This window comes from Globicephala melas, chromosome 10, assembly GCF_963455315.2.
Source record: "Globicephala melas chromosome 10, mGloMel1.2, whole genome shotgun sequence".
NCBI classification, from domain to species: Eukaryota; Metazoa; Chordata; class Mammalia; order Artiodactyla; family Delphinidae; genus Globicephala; species Globicephala melas.
Window position 1 is genome coordinate 60,919,733 of NC_083323.1, and position 26,996 is coordinate 60,946,728.

The window sequence follows — 26,996 nt, forward strand, 5'->3', positions numbered from 1 at the left end:
GAGGGTGTCAGAGAGAGACAGGATCCTAGCTTCAGCTACACGTCTATTTTTTATTCAATATATTAAATATATTAATCAGAAAAGACACGTACTATAAATCCAGGAAAATACACAAATATAAATGTCAGAATCTGTCACTTGTCTTCCTCCTAGAGTGAGTCTATGTACACATGGAAGGAGGGAGGGAAGAGAGCAAGTAGGAGGAGGCTGGTGGGGGCCCGTCCCTCCCTCCCAAAGCCCACTCCCACCTCAACCTCTTCCTTCCTGTATTTACAGCAGCATTTGGCTTATTTACAGCATGGCGGTATGTGTGTTAAAAACGGTTTTATCTTACAAAAACATAAAGACCGGGGCTGGGCTGGGGGGTAAGACAAATAGTAAGGGTCACCCCTGTGAACGCATCCCCCTCCCCCAGGGCATGAACTCCCTGCCGACCTCCCAGAGCAGGTGGCGGGGAGGGGCGGCCAGTCTGCAGCTCAGGCCCAGGCTGAGGGGTGGTGCTCCAGGGGTCCGTGGGCCGTGGGCTAAAGGCACGTGGGGTGGCGTGTGAGCGTGCACACGGAGTGCACGCGTGTTCCTGGGCTGGGGTCAGAAGGGCAGCGTGTCCATAAAGATCTTCTCGACGATGGGCGGAGGGGGCACCAAGTCCTCCAGCTTGAGGTAGAAGATGCGCTGCAGGCCCTGGGTGCACAGGGTCCGCAGCTCGGGCAGCTTGCCCAGCAGGCGGGACAGGCAGCTGGCGGGCTGAGGCTCGCCTGCCTCGGCCGAGACGTGCTCCTTCAGGCAGCTGGCGATGCGGTTCTGCAGCTCCTCTACCCTGCAAGGCTCCTGCAGCCCGTGCCGGTCTGCGGGGAAGGTGCAGGATTAGCTGCACAGCTGAGGAGCAGACGCCCCTCTCCCCGGCCTCTCCCAGGTCTCTGGAACGGCCGCCAGTGACCAGGCCCCACAGCCCTCTGCACTGTGCAAAAGCACAGGAGCCTGCTTCTGAGCCCCAGCAGAAGCCTAGCAAGGCAGCAACGTTCATTATCCTCATCTTCCAAGTGACACAGTGAGGCCCAGAGAGGTTAAATGACTTGCCTAAGGTCGCAAAAAGGAAATAAAACCCTACGCAGGTTTTCTGACGAGGCCAGTGTTGCTTTTGGTTTCTGGTTTTTTTCCCCCCAGACTGTTTGTGAGAAACCCTGGGTTTGAGCAGCAGGGTTTCAGAGGCCACCTCCAGGGAAAGCAGGCCTCAAAATCCACCACACTCTCTCTGCAGCCCAGAGTGCCTCCGATTCTGTCCTACAGTTTTTTGCCCTATGTAGCTTTGTGAAATTTCAGTTAAAAAAATTAAGTGAAAAAGAGGTGGGGCAGATTCTGGTGCTTTAAAAAATAAAGAGACCCGAAAACCTCCGCATTTAATGCCAAAAACTCCATCCTGCGCAATTATATTTACATAAAGTACGCAACAAGCACAGCTAATCTGTGCTATTAGCAGTCGGGGTGGCAGCCACCTTTGGGGGCTGATGACAGGAAGGGGGCACAGGAGGGGTTCTGGTGTCCCGGTCATGTCTGTTTCTTTTCTTTTTTTTTTTTCAATACACGCGCTTCTCACTGTTGTGGCCTCTCCCGTTGCGGAGCACAGGCTCCGGACGCGCAGGCTCAGCGGCCATGGCTCACGGGCCCAGCCGCTCCGCGGCACGTGGGATCCTCCCGGCCCGGGGCACGAACCCGCGTCCCCTGCCTCGGCAGGCGGACTCTCAACCACTGCGCCACCAGGGAAGCTCATGTCTGTTTCTTGATCTAGGTGCTGTTTATGTGCACATGCTCCGTTTGTAAAAACTTCCTGTGTGCAACACGATTAAGATTTTAAAAACAAACCCAAACTTTAGGCCACACATGACACCTACACGATCAGGATCTGTGGTCCTCTGGGATAACTCACAGGCTGGCTTGGTTTGCAGTCAGCCACAGCTGGGCCTGAAGCCTGGCTCTGCCACCTGCCAGCTGTGTTGCCCTGAGCCATGCTTACCCCTCTCTGCATCTAATCACCCTCGCTCCACAAGGTGGGGGCCCAGGAAGCGCCAGGTGCCCGCCCATCCAGGGCCAGGCCCTCAGGCCCTCCCCATCTCCCCAGGTCTGTGGAACTAGCCACCCACCTGTGATAAGGACGAGCGCAGAGAGGCAGGCAAAAGCAGGGACGTCGATGACCAAGCTGTGCAGGGAGCGAGAGAAGGCCAGGATGCTGTCGATCCAGTCCCCGAAGCCGCGGGCACACTGCAGCCGGTGCAGCACCAGGCCCGAGCAGAAGATGAGCTTCCCCTCAGCCGGCTTAGACCTGGTGGGCAGGGATGCAGACACGAGTCAGAGGGGCTGGAGGGCAGGGCGGCAGGGTGAGGGGTGAGCAGACAGCCGGAAGCTCACCGGTAGGCCAGGCGGAGGATGAAGAGCTCCAGGAAGGCCGACTCCAGCAGCAGGTCCTGGTCCCCGGGGGACAGCTCGGCAAAGCCGGGGATCTTCTCAGCCCACTTGCGGATAACCTCCAGGGAACCCGAAAGCAGGTCGTAGAACTGCTGCACGTCCCCGGCATCCTCCTTCCCGAAGTGGGGCAGCACCAGCTCCTGGAACTAGGAAGCGGCCTGGCCGGGTCAGACCCCAGGGAAAGCCCCGCACCAAGGCCGCCACGTACAGCCATGACGCGCCCTCCCTCGGATGTCAGATCCCGGGGGTGAGAGTGGAGCTGAGATTCCGCCCACACTTGCTTGCCAACTCTCACATATTAACCCAGGGCCACAGCTGCTGGAAGGAGCACGTTTTTCTAATTGACCCCTGCCCAAAGGGGTACATTTTCCCATCTGGTCAGCCTGGAGGGGCCTCCTCTCTTTTCAATTTGTGGAACTGGGGCTTTTCTAATGTGCAGGAAAGCGCTGAACGTGGGGTAGGCGGGGCCTCACCTTGGAGTAGTCCAGTTTGGAAGTGCTGGGCCCCGAGTCCAGGTGTGCCCGGACCAGGGAGGTGAGGAGATTCGCAGGGGAGGCATCCGGGGGTTGCTTGGGCTTTGAAGGGAGCCGCCCCCGCCGCCCCTTCAGGCTGTCTGTCCGGACAACTGCAGAGAAATGGGCAAGGGTGAGCAAGGGAGGAAGGGAGCCAGGGAAGGGCCTCTCAGCCCAAGCTGTGCCCAGCAGTGCCGGGCAGCAACCCCAAGTGCAAGGACCTAGAGCCCCCGAGACCCAGGGGACTCTGCAGGGACCTCCCCCACCACAAGGCAGGCAGGTGGACCAGAGGTCGGGGAGGAAGTAGGGCCCAGGCATGCCCTGCCCTGCGGCCCACCAGAACAAATGTCTGGGGGACTCTGCCGGCCCCACCCCACTCAGGCCCGCCGCTGTCCCACTGGGCCTGTGCCAGCCACCCACCTTCCTTCACCATGCCCACAGCCAGGCACTTCTGGAAGCGACAGAACTGGCAGCGGTTTCGCCGTCTCTTGTCCACAGGGCAGTCCTTGTTAGCCAGGCAGATGTACTTGGCATTTTTCTGCACTGTGCGCTGGCGGGGGGGGGGGGGCAACACGGAACACGCTGTCAGAGCGTGGGGATGGGGGGAGCCCAGGGGAGGGAAGCGACCAGATCCTACTGCCATCGCAGACAAAAGCGCTCTCTGTTCACAGCTATTTTTCTAACATTTGGGTGGCAGGGGAGGGAGAGATGGATGGGTGGGGGAAGGAAGAGAAAAGTCTTGGGGACACTGGGGGAGGGTTCGGCCTCACCCTCAGGACACAAGATTAGGGGCTCGGGGCTCCCCAGCAGCTGGTACTTCTTAACGTGCCTGCGTCCGCCTGCCCCTTCCCTGGGGCAGACACGAGAGGGCTGAGGAGGGGCTGGGGGTGGGGACGGGAAGCGAAGCAGGCACCCAGCACTGGGACAAACACACAGCCTGTTCCCAAGTCCACCCCCAGCCCTCAAGCACCAAGCCCTCTTCTCAGATCCTTTCATCTCGCGCCAGGAACACGAGTGCCTGGGGCCCCCCTTCCCACCAGGACCTTGAGTGGGGGGAGGCCAGGCAGAGGAAAGCTAGAGGCTGGCCACTGAACTTCCCCTCGTGGGTACCCCTGCAGCCCGCACCCTCTGCCCAGCTCTCACCCCTCCCACCATAACTCTACAGCCCCAGTCCCAGCATGAAAAGGTCCCAGCTCCCTGCTCCCAGGACAGTAGCCCACCTGGCAGGCCTGCCCTCTGCTTAAAGAGCAGAACTTGTTGGGAGGAGAACCCAAGGGAAGTCACCACAGACCCTGCTGGGGTGAGAGAGCAGCCTGTCCCACCTGTCATAAAAAGCTACCCCCCGGGCAGCCCAGTACCTTGAAGAAGCCCTTGCAGCCCTCGCAGGTGCGGACACCGTAATGCTGGCAAGAGGCGTTGTCCCCACACACGGCACAGCGGCCCTCGCTTGCACTCGGAGCCCCACTCCGGGCTTTGGCTGGGGTCACGGGCGCATCCACCATCCCCAAGCCATCGAGGTGTGAAGACGCGGGCACCAGGCCTGGGAACGCTGTCGGCATGGAATAGCTCTCTCCCTCCCCCAGCTGGTGGGCAGCCTGCGAGGGGAACAGCCTCAGGGGGCTCTGGGCCAGGCTGGGACTGGGGCCGGGGGGAGGGCTGAAGGAAAAGAAGGTCAGCGGCTGGGGGTGCCCAGAAGCCTTGGGCAGCTGCTCTGTCCATGCCCGCATGCCTTCGTAAGTCTGGCTGGGCGAGAAGGGGCCGAAGGAGCCGTCCCAGGGAGAGAGCTGTGGTGGCTGGAAGCTGGGCGTGGACGGTGACGGGGCTGAGCAGGGGCTGCCATAGTAGTCGGAGCCGCTGGAGGACAGGGTCTCGTCGAGAGGGCCACTCAGGGTGCCGGGGTAGCAGCCGAACACCTGGAAGTCCTCGAACTTGAATGAAGCGGAGGCAGGGGAGGTGGCTGACGATGAAGACGTGGAGGAGGCCGAGGAGGAGGCCGAGGAGCACGGCTGGGCTGTTCCCGGCAGCTGGTACAGGAAGGTGTCAAACTCCCCCGTGTAGCCGTCCATGAAGGTGCTGAAGCTGGGCAAGGCCGTGGGGACAGCGGGGGCCGCCTCAGGGCTGGCCAGGTCCATGGTGGGCTTGCTGAGCTCGGGGGTCAGGGGGTCACGGGGTCCCGGGCTTGATGCTGGTGTCCCATACTGGGCTTGGATACAGGGCATCTCTGGAGAAGGAAGAGACCAAAGGGTGGGGAGGTGGGGAGTCAGTGAGAGAAGCCTGAGGCCTGACCTCTAAGTATAGGCCCCTGAGTTGCCAGGTGGCAGGAGTCCCAGCCAGACAGGGGACACGAGGCGTTAGGGCCACAGCCCACCACAGAACCCAGGAATCCTGGCCCCCAGCCAGAGCACCGTCTCGACCTCCATGTCACAAAGCCCCTGGGCAATGGCCCAGCAAGAGTGGGCTCAAGTCGGAAGGCCAGCCACACCCCAGGCAGCCTGGGAACCCTAGGGAAGGCATCTAGCCAGCATTTCTCTGCTGGAACAGGGGAAAGCTGTGTTCCTCCAGCCCCCTGCCCCTCCCTTACTGGGTAAGGCATGGGTGGGGGCTGGGAGAAGGGTGGGTGGGAGAGGCAGCCAGGCAAGGCCTGAGCCCAGTCCCGGGAGCAGATATGTCGTTCCTCCAACCTGGCACTTCTGGGAATATTCCCAGGCATGGCCCAGCCTCTCCCAAACCCCCTCTCCTCCTCCCCACACAGTGCCAGTGCCTGGGCTGAAGGACATCCTGCAGATGGAAAAGGAGCTGGGAGTAAAGGCCCAGCTGCCTACGAAAGCAGCCTAAGCAGCAGTGAGCCTGTGCCCCTCCACCTCCACCCCCACCCCCACCCGTCCCCACCCTACGTACTGAGCAAAGGCTGCAGATCCCACGCGCACCCCAGTCCTGCCATCTGGGGACAGGCACCCACTCTACGCTGCCTGGGACGCTCCCAGAAGCAAAGAGAAAGGGAGCCCGGCCTCCTTACCCAGTCCCCAGCTCCCCAGGGGATCAGGTAACCTGGCTCCAGACCTTTAATGGCCGCGTGCTGGAAGGGGGAGCGTGAGGGAGACAGCAGCCCCTGGACTTCCAGGAGAAGTCCTGAAGAGGAATTCCTCTGCTACCCCCAAAGCGTCTCCCCCTGTTATTTTTATGAGAACACTCAAGAGTCCAGGAGGCTGGAGATGGCTGTGCAGGGAAGAGGAGGAGCCTGCTGGTGAGTGCCGGAAGCCCGGGTCCCTCCGCTAAAGAGTTCTGTGCCCTGAAGAAACCAGGAGCTCAGGCAAAGGTGCTTACACCCTGCCCCAAACCTGAGGAGCCTGAAGGAGCAGACGGAGCATCATTCGGGGGGATCCCTAAGTTCGCAGACAAGTCAAAAACTAACGCAGGGGAGGCTCCGGGACAGTTCCCCATCCCGCCTCCTGGCTTGGCGGTCTCCGTGACCCTGGCCTCATCAGTCAGGGAGGGAGGCTGGGTCAGAAAGCAAGCTGAAGCAGAGCGCCATAGTCAAGGGGGACAGCAGGAGGGGCCAAGGTTGGCATCACCTCCTGGCCAAGAGCCCAGGGAGTCCTCTGGTTCTAGCCTTTCTCCCACCTCCTTGGGCCCCGGACAGGGCAGCTCCACCCCTGACCTGACACTCCCACAACCAACCCAGACAACAGAGCCCCCAGAAACTCTGGCCCCACCCACCCAGTGGCACCCGTCCAGAGGCACTGAGCACCTGCAAGAGGTAAGGGTGGCCACGTCTGCCTGCGCTACGACAGCCTGGGCAGGGATGGGTTTGGATGGAGGAAAAGACGCAGCAGCTACACAGGGTTGGGCTGGGCGTTCCAGCCTTATTCAAATCCCGTTTCTCCACGTGGACGTCCCACATCCGGATCAATCCCCACCAAACTACCCCCACTCCTGCCTTCATGCAGGTACTTAATGACACAAGATATGGACCTACATGTAGCCTTTGGCGGAAGCACAGGGAGAAGGAAGAGGCGGGGTTGAAGGAGGGAGCAGGGAGAATCCAGCTTCAGGCGGGTCCTGGCAACACTGTGGTTTGCACCTGTCGTGCTGAACAAGCCTCAGGCTGCACCCTACCTGTGTGATCCAACATAGACCAAGGCGGGAGTGGGGCAGGGCTGGTATCCTCTAGGTGGTACCACACCACAGAACGCAACATTAGCAACTGCCTACCAAGGATCCCAAAGGATGACGCTTTCCACCACGCTCCCTCCCTCTCTCCCTCCCTCTCCCTCTCTCACACACACAGACAGACGCAGATCCAAGCTACAGTAAAAACAATCTTCCCTACGCTTCCAGAGACCCTGCTCCTGCCGGTGAGAAGACGCCTCTATTCCAACACACAGCAGCACCCCCTGCACAGTTCAGCCAATGCTGACCTCAACAATCTAGACCTCTCCTAGATAATCCAGGGAGAAACTTGCAGCTGCGGGTCACCACAAACTAAGCCACAGCCTCTAAAGTGTTAAGAAAACAACTAACGGCTGGGGTGCGAGCTGACAAGCTGGGAAGAAGGAGACCCTTTTGGAAATTCAATCCTGGTAGGAGTCAGATACATCCCAGCAGCCCAAGCTCTGTGCACCTTCTCCCCCACGCACACTGTACTGAGACCCCAACCAGCAACTAAGTCCCAGGCGCCCGGTGCCCACTAAAGGACCCTGGGAGACTGAACTCTAGCCAGTCTCCTACTGAACAGGTCCCCACTGCCGGCACCAACCTAACCCTCTGTGGCTTCCACCTTGCACAGACACGGCCCCCCCCCGCGCCACACACACACACACACACACACACACACACACACACACACACACACACACACACACACACACACACACACACACACAGCACTCAGTAAACTCCAGTCCGATCTGAGTCCTCATCCCGTTCCAACCGCTAACCCCCAACGCCACAACTGCATCCTACTCCCGCCCTCCTTCATGCTGACCCTAAAACACCCTTTCTGCCCGCGCGAACACCCATCTCCTTCATGCAGCAAGCCCCCCAACCCAAAACAGAGCTCTGTGGAGATGCACGCTTCCCGGGGGTCACCTACCCGGCTGGCTCCTGCTCCCCGTGCCCAGGACCGGCGCCCCAAGTCGCAGCCCGGTCCCGCGTGCGCTCCCGCGGTCCTGCACACTCCCCCAACTTTCGCAGCCTCCACCACTGGGACTCCCGGCCGCGCCGGACCCTGCTCTTAAGCGCTCCGTGACGCACGGGGAGGGGCGGGGGCGCCACTGACGCACGCGGCCAGGCGAGCTCTGGCCATACAAGGGCGCGGGGGGCGGCGCGGTTCCGGCGGGAGGCGGCCAGGGGTAGGCACGGGGACGGGGAGCCCGAGGAGGCGGGGCGAGAGGGGGGGCCTGGAATGTCTGCGCGCGTGACGCACGCGGGGTTCCATTGACGCAGGGAGCGCGGATTGTTTGATCTATAAATAGTCCCCTCTCGCCCTCTGCGCCAGCTAAAAATAGCAGCTCGCGGATTCGCGAGGCTCCTCCGGCAGGACCCAGCACCGGCCCGACCCAGCACCGGCCCGGGGCCCCTGGAGCCGAAATAAGCAGCCCGAGGGTCAGAGCCCAAGAAAAGGGTGCTCTAGCGCCGTGGCTGCGGGGCTTCCCCGGACGAGGAGCTCCTCACCCTCCGGCGGCTCCCGGGAGCCACGAACGCGCCCGGCTCCGCTTTTGCACCCTCCCCAGCCCTTCCAGCGGGCACGGGGAAGGCCCAGGGCTGGGGCGGGCAACTCAGAGACTCACCCCGGGGAACCTGCGCCCCCCACCTCAGCCCAAGGCGCTGCCACTGCACTTGACCCTTCTTCCCCAGCGGGGTCTCGGGCTGACACACACACACACACACACACACACACACACACACACACACACACACACACACACACACACACACACACACACACACACACACACACACACACACACACACACACACACACACACACACACACACACACACACACACACACACACACACACACACACACACACACACACACACACCCCCCCCCCCCCCCTCTCTCTCTCTCTCTCTCATTCCCTCCCCCCAATTTCTCATGCAAAGTACCTTCCGGAGGACAAGGATTCGCCAAGCCCAAGACAGGCCAACTGGCTGTGCTTCACGGCTGAAGTTGATTTCTCACCACTGCCCTCCCCAGTCCCTGACAGGGTGAAAGCACTCTAGTTGGGGAAATTACAGAATTTCAGAACCGGGTGGAGCCTGAGAAATCTTCTCGAATCTGTGCCGACTCTTCCCCACTTTATAAATAAACAGGCGCAGCAAAATAATAGCACTTGCTCAAGGCCACAGAGCAAGGCGGTGGCACACTGGGGTGGAACCTGACTACATCTCTAGGGGATCCCTTCACACCCTCCGCTGTCCATGATCGAGGAGTTCCCACCTGCAGCCTTCCCGGGAGCCCTCGCCTGCTAGGTGGGAGAGGAAGGAAGAAAAGGCTACTATTTAGAAGAAGAGAGCCCCTCCCCACACCCCTCCCCCTCTCCCCTCTCCACACTGAGCTTGCGCCCACGGACCCCACTCTGGCCTCCCCTGGTCACCCAACAGCACTTTCCTCTACCCTTGAGGCACTTCCTGCTCCTCACTTCCACTCTCACCTCCGTCTCAGGTTTCCCACACCCTGCTCTCCAGCCCCCACTTCTGTCCACTCAAAGGTCCCACCAGCACCTCAAATGTCACCCGTTCCAGACAGAGCTTGCCGTCTCTGCACTCCCCGCCTGCCACCCATCTCTGCTCCTGATGCCCCACATGCTACTTTTCACTCTTTCCTGAAATTCTATTTTGGAACTTCTCTTGGATCCTCCGTTCCTAATTGCCAGCCAGAGCCCACGCCTCACTGGTGCCTGAAGGCAGCAGACCAGCTGATAGAGGCCAACGACCTCCCCTTCTCCCTTCTTCTTGCCCGCACCCATTAAGAAACTGCCCCTTCACCAGCCTGCCTCCTCTTCCCAAACCCTACTGTCCACCACGGATGGAGCAGTCTTCATGTAACACCAGCATCATTCGGTGATCCGGTCAGAGCCTAGCATAGCTCCCGCACTGCAGCCCACAGTCTCAACATGGACCAGTCTTCAGAGAGCTCTGGCCTTTGCTAAAACACCTTCCAAAGACGCTTCAACGGCCACCTGCGTGCAGATGAAGTGTGGGCAGGATGATGTTTAGCCAAAGTTTTGTTTTTCTTTGTCTTGGGCTTTTGCAGAAGATATTACTTGGATAAAAAGGATTCCACAGCTTAAAACTGCTTTGAAACCACTAATATAATTCATGTCTTCCCATTTTGCAGATTAGGACCCAAGGGCTCCCAGAAGAGCTGCACCTTGCTCAGAAGCACGAACAAGTCCGGGCTGGTGAAACTAACCCAGCTGGGTCACGGGCTGGTTTCCCCACCTAGCCCCCCGCACCCCCGCCCAGCAGGGCCTTCCTCAGAAAATAAAAACAATTCTAATATGTTAGCAAAAGATGATTAGCCAGGCCAATGTTCTTCCCAGGTCAGTGTTCTTCCCTCCAAAACTCATCAGCAAAAGAAAAAAAGAGACAAGAAAAAGTATATTAGCGGCAGCCTTAATGGCTCTTTGAAAGCTGACCTAGCCTTGAGCCCTAGCACCCCCTTTTTTCCCCACCACTTTCCATCTGTAAAGAGCAACACAGACCATCCCCTACCTTTCCCATGGGGAGGCCCACCCAGGAGCCCCAGGGAACTCAAGTGTGGTGAGGAGCTGTCCAGGTCCCCAGCCTAAATCTCCGCGTCTCAGCATCCAGCCTCCAGATTTGTGCCTGCAGCCCAGGCCCCATCTCCGTGGGAGATGGCAGATTTGGAGGTTGCAGTCTTGCTGCCCCAAAGGCAGAGGGTGGAAGAGACAGCAGCAGCGACCACCTGGCCATGCTTGTGGAGGTGGGGGATGCTGGGGGCTTGGAACACACTACACTCTGAAAATAAGTAAATAAGGAGAAAAAGGCAGTCCCTCTATAGGAACACACCCGGGGAGCACCTAGCCTAAGACAGAGAGGGGAGAGGCGAGAGGGGCTTGGGGACCTCAGGCTTCATCCCTGCTGGCCAGATGCCCTCCAGGGAGGGTGGCCTGGGGCTCTGAGGTGGAATCTGGCCAAGGTGGAACTCTTGAAAAGGCATAACTGATGCAGACGTTGGCAGACCTGGAGCATAAGCTGGTCGAAGACTGGACGGAGACTCCAAGGGACCCCACTAAGCCCAACCTTTAGGAGCAAGGTCAGAGTGAACAGCTCATTGTGGGGTAGGTAAGGGTTGGAAAGAGACAGGTAATGATGGCAGAGGTATCCGAAACTAGAGGTGAGGACCAGAAGGTAAAGCAGGGCCGTGATAACACAGGAAGGGCAGGGAAGGATGCTGTGCTGGAGACGAGACAGCTGCCCGAGGTCAGGCTCGCACAGCACAGCACAGCCCACCAATCTACCCTCACCACCCCCAGGATCCCCGCTGCCCCAACATAAAGACCTTGGGCTAAACCTTCCCACCACCCATTGGGCACATTGTTCCTCTTCCTTCTATTCTAACCCTACTCATCCTCTAAGACTTCAGCTCATAACACCCTCCTGGACCAGCCTAACTCTTAATAATAAGTACCTTCTCACTGGAGGGTTTGGGGGTGGGGGAGTGAGGGACACCAGTGAAGGGTCAGACCCTCGGCTTAGGGCACGTCACGTGGATTCTTCCACTTAACCCTCTCCCTAACCGTCTACGTTTGGAATTACCACCTACATTTTATAAATGAGGAGGAGGCTTAGCGGCCAGGAATCAGACTCCCCGAACTCCCAGTTCTGTGCTAGACCCACTGCCCTCAACTCTGAACTCCAGAGCTCTGGCTTCTGGCCCCACAAGCCTCGAGTCTCACAAGTGCACCACAGAGCTGGTACGCACACGGCCTATAAGCTGGAAACAGCAGTGCCTACGAGGGCGTCTCTGGGGGGGCTGGAAGCGTCCCAGTTCCTAGTCTGAACGGTGGTCACCTGGGTGTGCTCAGTATGGAAAAGTAATCACACTCTATGCTCTGAAGATTTCACGTCTGTGATTTGCATGCTTTTCTGTATGTATGTTATACTTTCAGAAAGAAAAGTTTATTTACAAAAATAGCCACACCTAAATGGAAGAGACATATTTATTCAAATGGAGGCAGATGCTGCTGGAGTTTACTGAAATCACAGAGAAACAGTGGCTGTTTCTCATTACGTTATTCGTTCTATCGACACATACTCAAGAGCACAGCTACGGTTAGGAGAGGCTGCAGCATCTGACATCAGAAAGGGGTCCTCTCGCAGCATGTTTTCTGAATCACTCAGCTCGGGCCTGGCCCCTGCTAGTCAAATCTTGTGGGGCTCGGGGACTCTCGTGCTCAGGCCATCCCTCCCCCGACAACCAGTGTGTGAACGGGAGGGCAAGGCCCTGTCTCTCCCACCTTGGCAGGAGGCCCCTTCATGCATCCTCAACAGTAAGTAGCCCAGGGCAGGCCGCAAATGGGCAGCCAAAGTACACCATCGTCCCCCAGCCAAGACGGTGGGTAAATAGGAGACGGAGGAAGTGGAACTGCACAGCCCCTTTCCCACGCTGCCCCGCCCACCTCAGGCTGGCCCCTGCCCCTGCTGAGCAAAGGGCAGGAACTTGCCCTACTTTTGCCAAGACCATCCTCACCCATGGGCCTCCACACCCTTCCCACAGGGTAGGCAGAGGGAGTGAGCTTTGCCTCCTCCCCCCCACCCCCCACCCCAGCTTCCCCACCTTAGCCCCGGGACCTATCTCCAGGCCTGACCCAGCCACTTCCTCTTCCTGCCCTGGCAGCAGGCAGGGGGATTTGTGCCGTGGGCAGGGAAGCTCTGCCTACTGCTCCAGGGGGCTTCCACGGACAGCTCTGGGAACTGGGGATGTAGGGGCAGGCCCAGGTCTGATCTTCTGGCCCTTGTCCAGGCCCTGCCACGACCTCCCGGGAAAACAGGTTCCCAAGGACACGGGCAGGTCAGCCGCCACCCTCCACTTCTCACCCCAGCCCCAGCAGAGGCAAAAGATAAAGGAACTCTCAGAGGCATCTTTGACCTGGAGCCAGCAAGCCTGGTGTGTGACCCGGGGCCAGTCCCTTGCCCTCTTCGGGACCGTTTCCTCATCTGCCCAATGCTGACAACATCACTAGTCCCGGTGCTATTAGAATTCAAGTCACTAACGGAAGGGGGAGGCTCACAGTGAAATGGGAGCACTGTCTGGGGGCTGGGGCTCTAGGGACCCGCAGCAGGATCCTGAGGGAGGCACAGAAAGGAGACACCAGCGCCGTCAGCTCGATGGGGAGCCAGCACCCTCCTTCTTCAAGACCCAGAGATAAATAGTACCCCCATCCCCACCTCTCCCTCTCCAGGGCTGCGCGAAAGGAAATGAGAGTGTACCCAGCACCAGGGAAATTCCGGACTGCGCACAGCAAGTGCCCAACCGATACCCCGAAGAGAGCTGGTTACTTGAGCAGGTCAGACCTCTCTCCACAGAGGTCATTTCCAGTCCAGTGACGTCTCAACCCCCAGCCCGCTATCAGGCCAGAAGGAATCCACACACAACATAAAGCAACAAGATCAGACTTCAGGAAGAACCTCCAGACAGAGCTGGAAAACATAGACAAGATCATGGAGGTCCTCTGGGAAGAGTCGACCCACGCCTCATTTGTAGCCTCCTCAAATCTCCTTCCATTGGCTTCCCTGGTGGCGCAGTGGTTAAGAATCGCCTGCCAGTGCAGGGGACACGGGTTCGAGCCCTGCTCCGGGAAGATCCCACATGCTGCGGAGCAACTAAGCCCGTGCGCCACAACTACTGAGCCTGCGCTCGAGAGCCTGTAAGCCACAACTACCAAGCCCACGGGCCACAACTACTGAAGCCCGTGTGCCTAGAGCCCGCAACAAGAGAAGCCACGGCAATGAGAAGCCCGTACACTGCAAACAAAAGTGGCCCCCGCTCGCCGCAACTAGAGAAAAGCCCGTGCACAGCAACGGAGACCCAACACAGCCAAAAAAAAAAAAAAATCTCCTTCCATGCCCCTCAGTCTGCTCAGCTCCTGGCCAGCTCTTCTCTCCCCGACCCTAGGGGGTTCTCCCACCACCTCGCACAACATCAACAATCCACCAAATTCTCCTGTGCCTGCCCAAGGTCTCCACCCAGCCTCCCTGGGCAAAATTTCAAATTCCAAAATAAAAACCCTCTGATAACGAGGCCCAGCCGGAAAGACTGATGCATTTTCCTATTGTTGAAGTATTTTTAGTCACAGGCTCTGGATTCGTTTAAAGACTCACGTTCAGAAAGGGAAAAATTTTTTTTTCAAGAACCGAGAAGGAGAGCACACAGCCTCCCACGTAAGGAGCTCCGCTTATTCCATGCCGGCCCAAGCCCCTGGCCCGGCTCCCGGGGAGCGTGCTTGTGGCAAGCCGGTTGGCGGACTTGCCAAGCCTAGCTCCAGTCCAGCTTCTCAGGCACCAAACCAGGCGGGAAGCCAGGCAAGTAGGGCGGGGCAGGGGCCGAGGGCGGGATCAGAGACGTCAATCCACAAGTTCAGACCCCAAGTCCCAACCAGCTGGGGGGCCAGGGACCCTACTCAAGGACAAGTGCTGAGGTACCTGACTGACACCCAGCTCACTCCAGCATCCGTCCCCAGACTGAGCACACCAGTGTTGTCCAGGCCGGGTCAACAGGACAGGAGGATGGAAGACCCTGTTGCAAATCTCTGAAGAAGGAGACAGGCAGCATCACCTATTTCCTCGTCGCCTGGTTCTCAACCACAAAGGGATCCAAGTCCAACTCCCGTCATCCAAGTGCCAAAAAGCCTTTACCCTCATTCCTCGGGAGGGTCGGCCACCCCTGCTTCCTCCTCCGCCCCTCCCCCTCTGGAGGCCAAAGAAACCACAGTGAGGACGGTCACAATGGAAAAAGATGCACACAGCCCAGCCCCTGTGCCTCGGTTTCCCCATTCCTAAGACTCACCAGCTTCCTCCACGCGATCTGCTTTGATTCTCTGAGGGCCTGGACAACTGCACCAAGGGAGAATCCCGGGATTGGTTGGGGACTCTTCCCGGTGGCCTCAGGAAGCCCTGCGGGAAGAGACGTGACCGCCCAGTCAGCCCGTCCTGCCGACCGAGGCTGTGCACCAGCTGAGCGGACTCAGGACACGGAGCGGCCTCCAAGCCAGCATGTCCTCCTCTGTTTATATAGCTGAAACCGGAGCTGGCCTCTGGGGGCAGGGGGAGCTGCCTCAGGGCCCTCTGGCTGAGGCCTGACTTTGGCCCAGGTCAGCAAGAGCCTAAAATAGTCAGCTGACGGGAGCCCTGGCATGAGCGTGACCCTGGGCCCGTGCCCGGGCCTGGCAGACAGGTGCCCACGTCACAGGACCAGCAGCTGTAGCACTCGTGGAGCCCCCGCTGGCAGCACTCATGGTGGCCTTGCCAGCACCTCTGGCATGGGAATTCCACCCAATCACCACCCTCACCCAGACAATGGACTGACCGCAAGGAATTCTGGCCCCAGGAGCCACTGGGTACCCAAAGGGAAGGCTAGGCACTCAGCAGGCCGCGTCTGACCTGAGGGCAGAGGTGGGGGCTGAGCGGAGGGAAAGACACCCGGCCGCTGCTGTCATCTTCACTCACGTGCTTCCCGAGTCCAGATGTCCAGCTGACCAGGGACACCTGCCTCTTCCACTTACAGTAATTCCTCTCCCTGCCCCAGCCCGAGGTTGGTGGCACAGTGCCTGCTGCCAGCAAGAGGCCAGGTGCATACCCAGCGCAGCCCCCGGAACAGGAGGCCCTGCTTCCCAGGGCTTTCCCTCCTTCCCTCCAGGCTTGGAGGGCTGGGCAGCCCATCCTCCCCATCCCAGCCACCTCTCTGGGACTCTCTGCACCTCGAACACCAACTCCACAAGAGGCAACAGAGTTTGGGGGTCCAGGGTGGGATACTGAGCCAGCTCCTGCTTCATCTGGGGATCTCTCAAGGCCCGAAGGGGGTGTTGCTCAGAGATGACCCTCGTTTCTGGGCAAGGAAGAAGGGAATAAGAGGGTCCCTGTCCAGGGCGCCAAGCTGAACTCCAGCTCTCTCAGGTAAACACGGTGACCAGGACTATGTACCCTTGACCCCGCCCCAGTACCTCAAGTCCCCAAGCAAAGGCCTGGTGGAAACCCCATTCCCACACTCCGCCCCTCACCCACAGATCAGCTTGTGTCTTCTCCGGAGGCATCTTCAGGCAAGGAAGGTATGTCCTCCACCAGCTGACCGGGCCACTGGGCTTGCCCAGAAGACCTGGATTCTGAGCTCGGGTCTACACGTCCTCAGTGTAGGACCTTGAAAAGTGCCTTGTCCCCTCTCTAACTCAGTTTCTTCATCCATAAGAAGAGGAGGGGAGCTAGACGGCCACGGATTTCTCTGGCCATGGCCACAAGTCTGAGACTTTCCCTCTCAGGGATGTTGGATGAATAGTGAAGGGTCTGTCCCTGCCCTTGGTCAGCGAGATCCTCCCCATTCATAGAGCCACCCGCCCCATACCAGACCCCACAGGACCTACAGGCCCACCGCAGAAGGGGGAAGTCATCACCCTTTCAGGGAGGCAAGGGGTGGTCCAAGTTTCCCTTCACGCACTCCCCTGGTACAGTGTCTACACCCTAGGAACAAGGCAACTTCCCATCCCCCAGGTATGCCCCGCTATACTCCCAGCCTGGCCTTGAGCTATACAACCCCACCCCATCAGCTTCCCAGAACGAGGCACATGCTGCCCTGGGAGCAGCTGTCATCCCCAACAACCCCATGACACCCAGGCCCAGAGCCCCCCAGTCTGTCCTGCTAAGAAAGTCAGGCTTCCCCCCTTCCCTGCCCCCGCGTTACCCCCACCACTGAAGAAATCAGATCTCCCATGCTGAGCAGCACCTCGCCCACCACCTCTGCAGGGCTTCCCCCTCCATCCCCCAAACCACATCCGCTTCAGGCAGCTCCACACCCACCTCAGGGGCCCCAGGGGCGTACAAGGGGCAACAGCAGGGCACTCACCCCTCTGGATGGACCAACAGTCCTTGAACAACACTCGACCATCCCTCGGGCCTTCGGGGCCTGGCAGAAGGCGCCGACACCAGGGAGGGGCTGGGGCTGGCCTCTGTCCACAGTGGAGGCCTGCAGAGGGTGAGTCCACGCGAGAGAGGAGAAACCAGCTAGCGGAACCATTCCCTGGAGACAGCACAGCCAGAAAACACAGGAGTGGGAACAGAAGCAGGACCCGGGCCATGAGCAGCCCAAGGACCTCCGTGAGCTGGGCGTCAGAGGCTGGGGGCCCACACCGCAAGCAAACAGCACTTGGGAACGTGGGGTGTGGCCAGGAGCTGCCGACAGTGTCTGGGGCACCTCAGGGCCCTGGAGACACAGCTCCTCAGCCTCACACCCCACTCCTGGGGGGAGGGGGGTACCTCAATCCAGCTTTCAGCTCCTTGATGTGCACAAAAGGGCCTGTTGTAGGCAGAGAAAAGGGAGCTATTGTGAGGACAGAGCAGAATACCCCTCTCTCCTTTAAGGGGCTCCAACTTGGCCCCCAAAGCTTCAGAGGCTGCAGAGCAAGGGCTCCATGCCCCCATCTCTAGGCAGCCCAGCCTTCTAATCTGAGCCATGGGGACTCTCAGGAAATCCTCTCTGAAGGGAGTCCAGTCACAAAGCTGGAAGGTCCAGCTTGGGGTGGAGGGGTTAAGAGCATGGATGCTGCAGCCCTGTGGCCTGGGTTCAGATCCTGGCTCCATCACTTGTAAACTTAGGCAAGTTACATAGCTTCTCTGTTACTCATCTGTGAAAATGAGAATCTGTGGGACCTCCCTGGTGGCGCAGTGGTTAAGAATCCGCCTGCTAATGCAGGGGACACGGGTTCAAGCCCTGGCCCGGGAAGATCCCACATACCGTGAAGCAACTAAGCCCGTGCGCCACAACTACTGAGCCTGTGCTCCAGAACCTGCGAGCCACAACTACTGAGCCCACATGCTGCAACTACTGAAGTCTGCGTGTAGAGCCCGTGCTCTGCTACAAGAGAAGCTACCACAATGAGCAGCCCGTGCACCGCAACAAAGAGTAGCCCCCGCTCGCTGCGACTAGAGAAAGCCTGCACGCAGCAACGAAGACCCAATGCAGCCAAAAATAAATAATAAATAAATAGTCTAAAAAAAAAAGAAGAGAATCTGTAATTGACATCTCTAAAATTAACAACCATACGGTTACCAGCGGGCTTAAAATGAGCTCATATGTGTAAAGGACTTAAAACAGTGCTGGATACACACAGGTGCTATCATTATTAGGAGAAATTGAATGATGACACATAAAAGCTAACCCCAGACCTGGTTCCTATTCCAAGCCACTTCTGGGCACCTGGCCTCTACTTCTAGGGCCACCTGTGCGTGCCACCCCTTCAGCCTCTTCAAGCTCTCCCCCAACCCTGCTGGTGCCAAAGCCTTCAGCCAGGGCAACGCAGACCCCACTCCTCTCCTTCCCTTCTCCTACCCTTACTCAGCCCTCTCCTCTCTTGCCTGGGCCCCAAGGTGAGGGCAGGACCAGACAAGGCGTGATCTTCCCTGGTTATCAGGATGCCCTTCAGGCCGATGAGATGTAGGAAAAGAGAAGTAGATGCTTCCACGGTGCCAGGTAGAGGAAGTGAGGAGGAGGGGTCCCAGAGGGTAGGTGATGGACTCCTTCACCCTCCTAACCTCTGTCCCACGGTCCACAGGCTTAGGGGAGTTCCTCTAGCCCATGGTACCCAGATTCTCCTCTTACAGAGCTATTAGCACCCCGATATCCCTGTGGGTATAATGGGGAGCAGGGCATGAAGAAGGGGAAGGCGGTCTGGATCATCTAGAGGGAGTCCAACCCCACACAGAAGGCAAAACCAGGCTGCAAACCTGGGCCAGCCCACAGCCTACACCTGCTTCCCAGAATGACCCTGTCATCTTCCCGTACCCCAGAAACGGTCTGCGGTCATGCCCTAGCCTCCCCCCATCCCCGACCCCACCAACCTTCCCTTTTCTCCCTTCCAGCCCACAGCTGAGGACAAAGGGTAGGGAGGGCCAAACACCTCTTACCACAGTCAGGCCCAACCTGAGTGCCCGGGAAGACCCTGTATCTGAGAACAGGGGTCAGAGTCGGGGATCCAGTTGGTGCCCAGAAAGTGATTCACAGCATCTTAGAGCAGGCATCTGATCCCATCTCCTGCCCTCCATCCAAATCCCATCCTCAACAGTCATTCCACAAGCATTTACTGAGGGCCTACTGTGAGCCAGTGAGCCTCAAACAGTGGGAGATCCAAGAAGCAGCAGATCAAGGTCCCGGGGCCCCAGGAGGTTACGATGCAGGAACGAATCAACATTGGTTCCAGTCAGCCCTGTGCCGAGGACAAACCAGGGGCTGAGTGGGCTTGGAGGAGGAGAAAGTGATTCCCCCCCAAAGGAAGTGGGCACCTCAGGCCAGACTTCAGCCCCCAGCCCCTGCTCTCCAGCTCCCCTTCCCTGCTGTGCTCCAGCCCCGTGCTCTCTTGCCCCATGCAGAGCCTCTGCATTGTCTGTTCCTTCTGCCAGGACAGTCACTGCCTGCGATACCTGTGTGGCTAGCGCCTTCTCATCAATCAGGTTTCCATTCCCATTTCACCTCCACTCCCACCCCGCCACATGAACCTATTTTTACCATCGCCATAGGACTAATGCTGTGCGTTTGTTTACGTGTCTGTCTCAATGGCTGCAGAGTTCAGACTCCAAACCAGAGCTCAGTACTAATAGGTGCTCAGTTAAGTATCTGTGGGATGCGGGAGAGGGGGACTCAGACGTGCCTGCATCAGGAAGGGTTTAGGAGGAGGGTCAGCCAGTCACCTGGAAGGAGGCAGGGAGAACACTGCGGCTAAGGAGCTGTCCCCTCCACTTGGGGGCAGACCCAAACTCCAAGGGTTCCCTCCTATGCTGAGTCACGACTGACACGGGAGCCCCCAGCCCCGCATGAACCCACCTGAAACCTCCTTCTCCTCCCTCCTATCAACTGAGTCTTTCCTTATCTGAACTCCTTGCAACAGGACATGAATGACAGACCCTCTGCAGCCCTGGTGGCTTCCTGATGGCATAAACTCTGCCTTGGCCAATGTCCCCACCCAGAAATGGGCATATTACTATTACCAACAATAACAACAGCAGCTAATATTTGTTGAACAGCATGTGCTAAATATATCACTAAGCACTTTACACTCAGGTTCTCATTTTAGCCTCACAACACTGTGAGAAAAGCATTATTCTTATTATGAACGTTTTAACAAGGAGGAAACTAAGGCACAGAAATGTTAAGCAACCTGTCCAAGGTCACACAGCTAGGAAGTGACAAAGCTAGGATTAGAACCCAGGGAGCCCAACCAGGGAGCCCAGGGTCAGGCAACCCCCTTCCCTCCTTGGACCTGCTTAGTGGGCACAGAGCAATTTGACAGCCAACACCAGAGAGCCAGTGGGAAGCTCCAGGGCCTGAGTTGCTGGGTTGAACCTCTCAGCTAATTTTCTTAACTACAGCACAGGCCTCAACATTCATAATCAGTCTCATTCATCCTGCTAGACTTGGTCCATCCTTCTGCCTGGCTGCCATCGCTTGGAATCTTGGCTTTACCGTACTATACATTTGTCATTGTCATTCCTCTCACCTCTAGGTCACTACAAAGAGTCGGCTGGCTTCCCTTTCAAGTCTTCAACCAATTCACTTGGTGTGGGTCTAGGGCCAAGCCTGAAGTCACCACTGAAGCCTCCTACTACATCAGCACACTTTGGGCATAACTATTCTCAATCCACCTACCTCTGCCCAGCCTTCCTTTTCCCAGCACACCCCTAATACTAGCCCCCAACCCAAATTATTACTCCACTGGAAACCACTGGAGATGCCACCTCTGCAGCACTTCTAATCCCAGGCCCGCTCCTGACTCCACGAGACCATCTCCAGGCTCGGCTTCTCAGCTCAGTCCCACGAAGGGGTTGCACCGGGCAACTCTGGTCCCTCCCGGCTCGGCGTCCTGGCAGCCGAGCTCCCTAACTCCTGGAAGCCAGCGGGGAAATGGAAGGAATTCCTCTGGCCTGGCCACTTCCAGCGCCCCTCGCGGGCCAAACCCCACCCTTGGCGGGCTGGGGCGAGAAAGCGCTGGCCGCCACACTCGGGGGCTGACTCGGATGTAGCCGGTTCCGCCGGGAATCCAGTCCCTGCCCCCACGCCCCCCGGTCTCCAAGCGGGACCCCCGGCGCGGCCCTGACCCCCGCCACGCACCCGCGCAGACCGCACCCTTCCCGGGGCCCCCGGAGCCCCCTCCCCGGCCCCCTCCCCTTGCCCGACTCGCCTGGCTCGCCTCGCCGCCCCCGCCTTCCGGGGTCGCGCCCCCGCCGGCGGGGAGCGGCTCGGCAGCGTAGGAGCGCCCATGGCCGGGCGGCCTGGGATCGCGGACGCCGCGCGGGGGGCCCCACTGTTCCGCCGCCGCCGCCTCGCGCTCCTGCAGCCGCGCCACCGCGGCCCCGCGCCCCCCGCCCCCGGGGACCCCCCCGGCCCCCAGTTCCGGCCGCGACCGCGCCCCCCGCCCCCGCAGCTGCCAGCACCGCCGCCCCAGCCCCGGGCTTGCCTCCCCCGGCGGGCGGGCGGGGACAGTGACGCGCGCCCATTGACGTCTCCGGAATCCCGGCTGCGTGGCCGACGCAGCCTCATCAATGGGGCTAAAAATAGCGGCGCCCGGAATAGCCGCAAGGGCCTGGCCCCGCCCCGCGGGCCCCCCTCCCCAACCCTCGCCGCACACCCTGTTACATAATCCGCCCGCCTGTGGCCTGGGTGGGGGAGCTGTTTCTCAGGTGAGGCGTCTGCGGCCTTGCTGACATCTTCCCAGGCAGCGAACCTGGAGCTGACTTATAAATAAATTAACCCGGGGGCTTCCCCGAGGAAGAGGTGGAAAAAGTGAGGCCCAGAGAGGCTCAGCAGCGGCCCAAAGTCACACAGCAATTAGGCTGCTTTGAGAAACCAGGACCGGGGCCCTCTGAGCCCTGGACACCCCCACCAGCATCACTTGGCCTACATGCCACCACAAGGGCAAGGAGCCCAGCCAACCGGGTGTCCAGCGTTCACACAAGAAGGCAGCTTAGAGAAAGAAGACTTCTGGGAAGGTGAAATTTCTCCTGGAGAGAAGCATTCCCAGAGGCAGCTGCTCCCATACTACTGTGTGACCTAGGGCAAGTCACTTCACCTCTCTGAGCCTCAGTTTTCTTACCTATAAAATGAGGATGATGAACTTCCCTGGTGTCCAGGGGTTAAGACTCTGCGATTCCACTACAGGGGGCATGGGTTTCATCCCTGGTCAGGGAACTAAGATCCCACATGCCGCACAGCGCAGCCAATCAATCAACCGAAATGAGGATGATAATATTATCCCCCTTTTCCAGTTATCAGGAGTCAGGAGAATCGAACAACCGTGGAGGTGCCTCGTACACAGTAGTTACTCACAGTTACTTTCTCCTCCTTGTTTTCCTCTAGGAACCTGACTTCCCCAATACACAGGAGTGCTTCGTGAAAGAAACACACAGAGGCACACCACAGTGGCCAGGAAGCGCTGAGTGGCCCACCCTCTTCTGATCCTATTCTTCTCCCCAGTAAGAACCTGCCTGGGAGTGAGAGTGCTTGGAAGGTTTCCCTCTCCCACCTGACTGGAACACTCTTTGGAAATGGGAGAACTGTATTTGTCCGGAGCAAACAAATCCTTCTCCCCCAGCAGCAGCCCACTCAGGAGGGGCTGGCTCGGGGAAGACGAGCCAAGGCCGGAGCAGGGGGGCGGGGGTCTGGCTGGGTGGGGCTGGGGTTACAGTGTCTCCCCCCGTGCTGCCCAGCAGGCAAGGCCCTTGGGGAAGGCCCGTCAGGCAGGACCAGTCCTGTGCTCTGTGGCCCTAGCCATCAGCCGCTGCTCATTTTCGGAGCCACCTTAAATTACGAGTCTGCTAATCAATCCCAGCGCCCAGGCCAGGCCCCACGCAGCAAAGAATCTCTTCTGCATTCAAAACTCTGCAAAAGAGGCCCCCTACCTCCACTCAGCCCTCATTCCAGGGGCCACATTCCTCTCCCCACCCCCCCACCCCCGCCCACCCCCAGAAATCCTTTCCCGGACCTGTCCTGAACGCCTGCTGCAACTCAGAAGCCCCTTTCTCTCCTTCTTGAGAACGATCCCAAGAATCTCTGGTTTGTCTCAAAATCACCTTCTCAGAACCTTTATATTTCTTTCCCAGAGTCAAATATTAGGCCAATATGGAGATAAAGAAACGGAGTCTTCAGAAAACGGCAAGGTCGGGGGTGCGGGGAGGCTGTGAGTCTGGCTTTTTCCTTCCCTCACCACCCTCCTCTCCTTCCTACCCCAGGAGTTCCTTCCAAATGGGCTTTTTAAAGAAGCCACTACCCCCACCTCCTCCTTTTCTTTTTCCAGAAATCTAACTTTTGAAATACATTTTAAAAATATTTGCCTGTGTAGGAGAAATACATTTATTTGGACAGGAAGGATAAAATTTTTTAAACGTCTCAGTTACCAGTTTTTCCATGAAGGCTTCCAGCCCACAGAGGTCTCTCCCTTCTATAAATACTTCAGCACAACTTGGCTTTATTATATACTCTCCTGTTTTATAATGAAATAAAAAACATATTAAAATATGTAATGCTAAAACACACACACCTTTGTGGCTCGTGGTGGCAGACTGAGATGGTGGAAGTAACATAGGCTCAAGAGGCCTGGGATTGACACTGGTTCCAACTATTACCAGCTAGGTGACTTCAGGGAAGTTACCTTCTCTTGCCTTCAGTTTCTTCATTTGAAACAAGAATAACGACATACCCGGGGCTTCCCTGGTGGGGCAGTGGTTGAGCGTCCGCCTGCCGATGCAGGGGACACGGGTTCGTGCCCCGGTCCGGGAAGATCCCACATGCCGCGGAGCGGCTGGGCCCGTGAGCCATGGCCGTTGAGCCTGTGCTCCGCAACGGGAGAGGCCACAACAGTGAGAGGCCCGCGTACCGCAAAAAAAAAAAAAAAAAAAAAAACACCTTTAAAAAAGAATAACGACATACCCATCTCACAGATTTGTCATTAAGAGTGCATCTTTGATAGTAGATATCAGAATGCAGCAAGGAGTCTGGCACGTAGTAGCAGACCTGCCATTTCCACACAGGAGGATTTGGGGGAAGCCAGGGCTGGGACTTTGTCTTGAAGCTGCACATGCAAAGTACTCAGCCTGTCTTTGCCAGCTGGTATGTTTATCAGGGGGCTTGAGGAGCTGCACAGATGAGGGCAATGTCACCTCATTATGTCATGAGAGATGTCCAGTAAATTTCAATCCTCTTGTTGTCTCCTTGACCCTGTTAGTCAGTGGCCAAGCCAGGACCACAGCCCCAGTCTTCTGACTCCCTGACCAGTGCTCTAATTTGTATGCACCATCTTGAACCTTCATAACTTAGCCTCTCCCCTTTCTACACAAATTCCAGGAACTACCACAGAGCCCACATGGCAGATGGGAAAACTGAGGGGAGAGAAGGTCAACTCCTTTCACGGCTCAGGAGCTAGGACTAGAGGGGAAAACAGACACCCCAGCCAGTGCTGTCCCACGTTCTGGGAAATTCCTAAGGAAGAGGACAAGATTTTGCCACAGAGAGATGGATCCTAGTCTGATGGGGAAGCAGGACACAAGAGGCCTCCCTGGAAGAAGCGAACGTGGGCACAGTGTGAAGGGAGAGACAGGACTAGGCAAGGCAGAGAGAAGGGAGGGTATCCCATGGAGGAGAAAGACTGACCTCAAAGTTCACAGGGGTGGGGTGGAGGCAGGGTTGAGATCCTGGGGGTGCAAAGCCCCAGGACCCAGGACAATCAACCAGACCCTTAGTGGTGTTCCCCATATGCCCTTCCATCTCAAAGTAGCAGAAACTCATGACCCAACTCCACCTAGTCAGGGAGACACCACTCCACCTCACCTCCATCCTGGCCCACTGGGGGCGGTGGTAAAAGGATGTCAAGGGGGTTCCCCAGCCCATTTGGGCCCTGAAGGGGCTCCCCTGTCCAGGCCCCAGCCCTCAGTGAGGAGACAGGCTGTGAAGGGGATTCCCTTTGTGGTTCCCTTCCTTAACCTGAAGATGGAGAAGTACCCGGCTGGGGTCCTCCCACCACTCCCCAGGTTTAGGAGCAATTAAAGGGCAAAAAAAAAAAAAAAATGGGGGCACAAAGACAGGGCCTTCCAGGTGCTGTCGCAGGGATCATGGCCTTCTACGGACAAAACCCGGATGAGAGTACTTGCTCTGAATTACATAAGGACGAGGAGGCGCCCCACTGGGAGCTTTTAAAAGTGCCTCCACATTTGCTCTTCCCTAGTTGCCATGCAAGGCCATCAGGGCCAACATGAAAAAGTGGCCAAAGTCACGAGGCTGGAAGTGACAGAGCTGGAATTAATGTCAAGATTTCTCCTAAATCCAAGCCAGGCTCTTTATTAAAAACAAACAGAAATCCTCTGTAACTTATTTTTTTTTATTACAAAATCAAACTGGCTCGTTGTAAACAAATGCAAAACGTTACAGGACTGCGTGATGTACGAAGTGAGAGGCCGGTAATCCACTCCCAGAGGAGTCGAGTTTGGTAATCCTCTGCTGCCTGCTTCCAAATTTCTCTCCACGTCGCCAGAGATCAGATCTGGCCCAGCGGGCCCTCCCAGAGGGGCCGGGACCGGAACGCTAGGCCGAAAGCAACAGGGCCGGGCCCCGCTGCAGCGCTGCGGCCTCGGCAGTGCCCCACGTCGCGTTCCCGGGGGCGGCTGCGCTGCCCAGCGCCGGGTCTGGGTGGGCCGGGTGGGGCCCGGGGAAGCCGCTACCTCACGAGGCATACCCGAGGGAGTCAGCACGGGGACCAGCCGGGATTCCGTTGCATCACCCGGCGGCGCGGAGCCGCGGCTGGGTAAACACCGCTGCAAACCATTGGCTACCGGGCCGCCCTTCCAACCAATAGCACGAGCGTATGCAAATCAGCCATCGGGCTTTTGCTTCCTTTGGATCTGATGTATGCAAACAGACGTCTTTGCCAGGGTGGGGAGACCCTGGGCTGAGGAAGAAGCGTGTCTCGAATTCCGTAGGGGGGCTGGTTTGCGACTTTCCATCCCAAATCTGGTCCAGCCACTCCTGTGGGGAATAGAGTGTAATTAAGGGTAAGCGCCCTTAATTCTTGAGCTATCTTTCCAGTTAGACCATGCTTCTTGGAGATTCAGTGAACCCAAGAAATGATGCAAAAATTAAGTCAACTTGGAAACGAAAAGAAGGAAGAAATAAGAAATACAGAGATACAGAAAGCTGGATCGTACTTTTGAGAACATCTAGGCCAACCCGCTCGCTGGGGACACAGCAAAGAACAAAACAGACCCAGCCCCTGTCTCCACCCCTACTTACAGCCCAGTTGGGGAGACTGCTGTTAAACCATCTTGCAAATAAGTACTAAGCGATGTAAAGAGAAAACGAGTTGCAGGGTGCCAATGCGATATTTAATGTGGAGCTGTAATTTACAAGTGGGGTGGTGGACTAGGGAAGTAATTTTTCTCCTTCCTCAGGAAGTAAGCTTTCAACTGAGGAATATTGATGAGGTGCAGAGTGGGGGGAAGGGCCAAGTGTTCCAGGGAGAGTCAGTATGTGGGAAAGCCCAGGGGTGGGAAAAAGCATCGTGGAGGGCCTTGTGCCAGACACTGTGCTGAGCACTTCCTTCCTTTTGTTTCTTCTTCCTTCGTTCAACAGCCCTCTCAGGTGGGTACTATTTAGTATTGAGAGAACTGAGGCTCCAAGTGGCTAAATAACATGCCTGATGTCATACAGCTGAGAAAATATAGAGGATGGATTTGCATCCTGGCTGATGTGGCCTCAAGTCTATGCATTGAACCACTAGTTATTGCCTCCCGGATTAGAGACTGAAGTTC

At 57.7% G+C, this 26,996-nt stretch overlaps 1 protein-coding gene across 6 annotated transcripts; it reads right to left on the reverse strand.

Annotated features, from left to right (window-relative positions):
- Positions 1–30: 30 nt before the first annotated feature.
- Positions 31–21,266, reverse strand: NR4A1 (nuclear receptor subfamily 4 group A member 1). Of its 6 annotated transcripts, none has more exons than XM_060305573.1 (9): positions 19,293–21,266; positions 17,059–17,232; positions 15,013–15,119; positions 4,331–5,193; positions 3,393–3,522; positions 2,934–3,085; positions 2,404–2,606; positions 2,139–2,317; positions 31–845 (listed from the first exon to the last, which is right to left on the reverse strand). In XM_060305573.1, the coding sequence occupies exons 4-9, from the start codon at positions 5,189–5,191 to the stop codon at positions 589–591; spliced, it is 1,782 nt and encodes a 593-aa protein (XP_060161556.1). In that variant the 5' UTR covers positions 5,192–5,193; positions 15,013–15,119; positions 17,059–17,232; positions 19,293–21,266; the 3' UTR covers positions 31–588. The 6 variants fall into 6 exon arrangements, with proteins under 6 accessions (XP_060161556.1, XP_060161555.1, XP_060161557.1 ...); XM_060305572.1 differs by lacking the exon at positions 19,293–21,266 and adding an exon at positions 14,649–14,755 and having other exon boundaries at positions 17,059–17,199; XM_060305574.1 differs by lacking the exons at positions 17,059–17,232; positions 19,293–21,266 and adding an exon at positions 15,606–16,814.
- Positions 21,267–26,996: the final 5,730 nt, after the last annotated feature.

Excerpts from the sequence above, each read along its gene's own strand:
- NR4A1 (XM_060305573.1), bottom strand. The coding sequence starts at position 5,191 with ATGCCCTGTATCCAAGCCCAGTATGGGACACCAGCATCAAGCCCGGGA. Across the intron at positions 3,523-4,330 it reads GCTGCAAGGGCTTCTTCAAG|CGCACAGTGCAGAAAAATGC; the intron begins GTACTGGGCTGC and ends CCCCCCCGCCAG. Across the intron at positions 2,607-2,933 it reads CCAAACTGGACTACTCCAAG|TTCCAGGAGCTGGTGCTGCC; the intron begins GTGAGGCCCCGC and ends GCCGCTTCCTAG.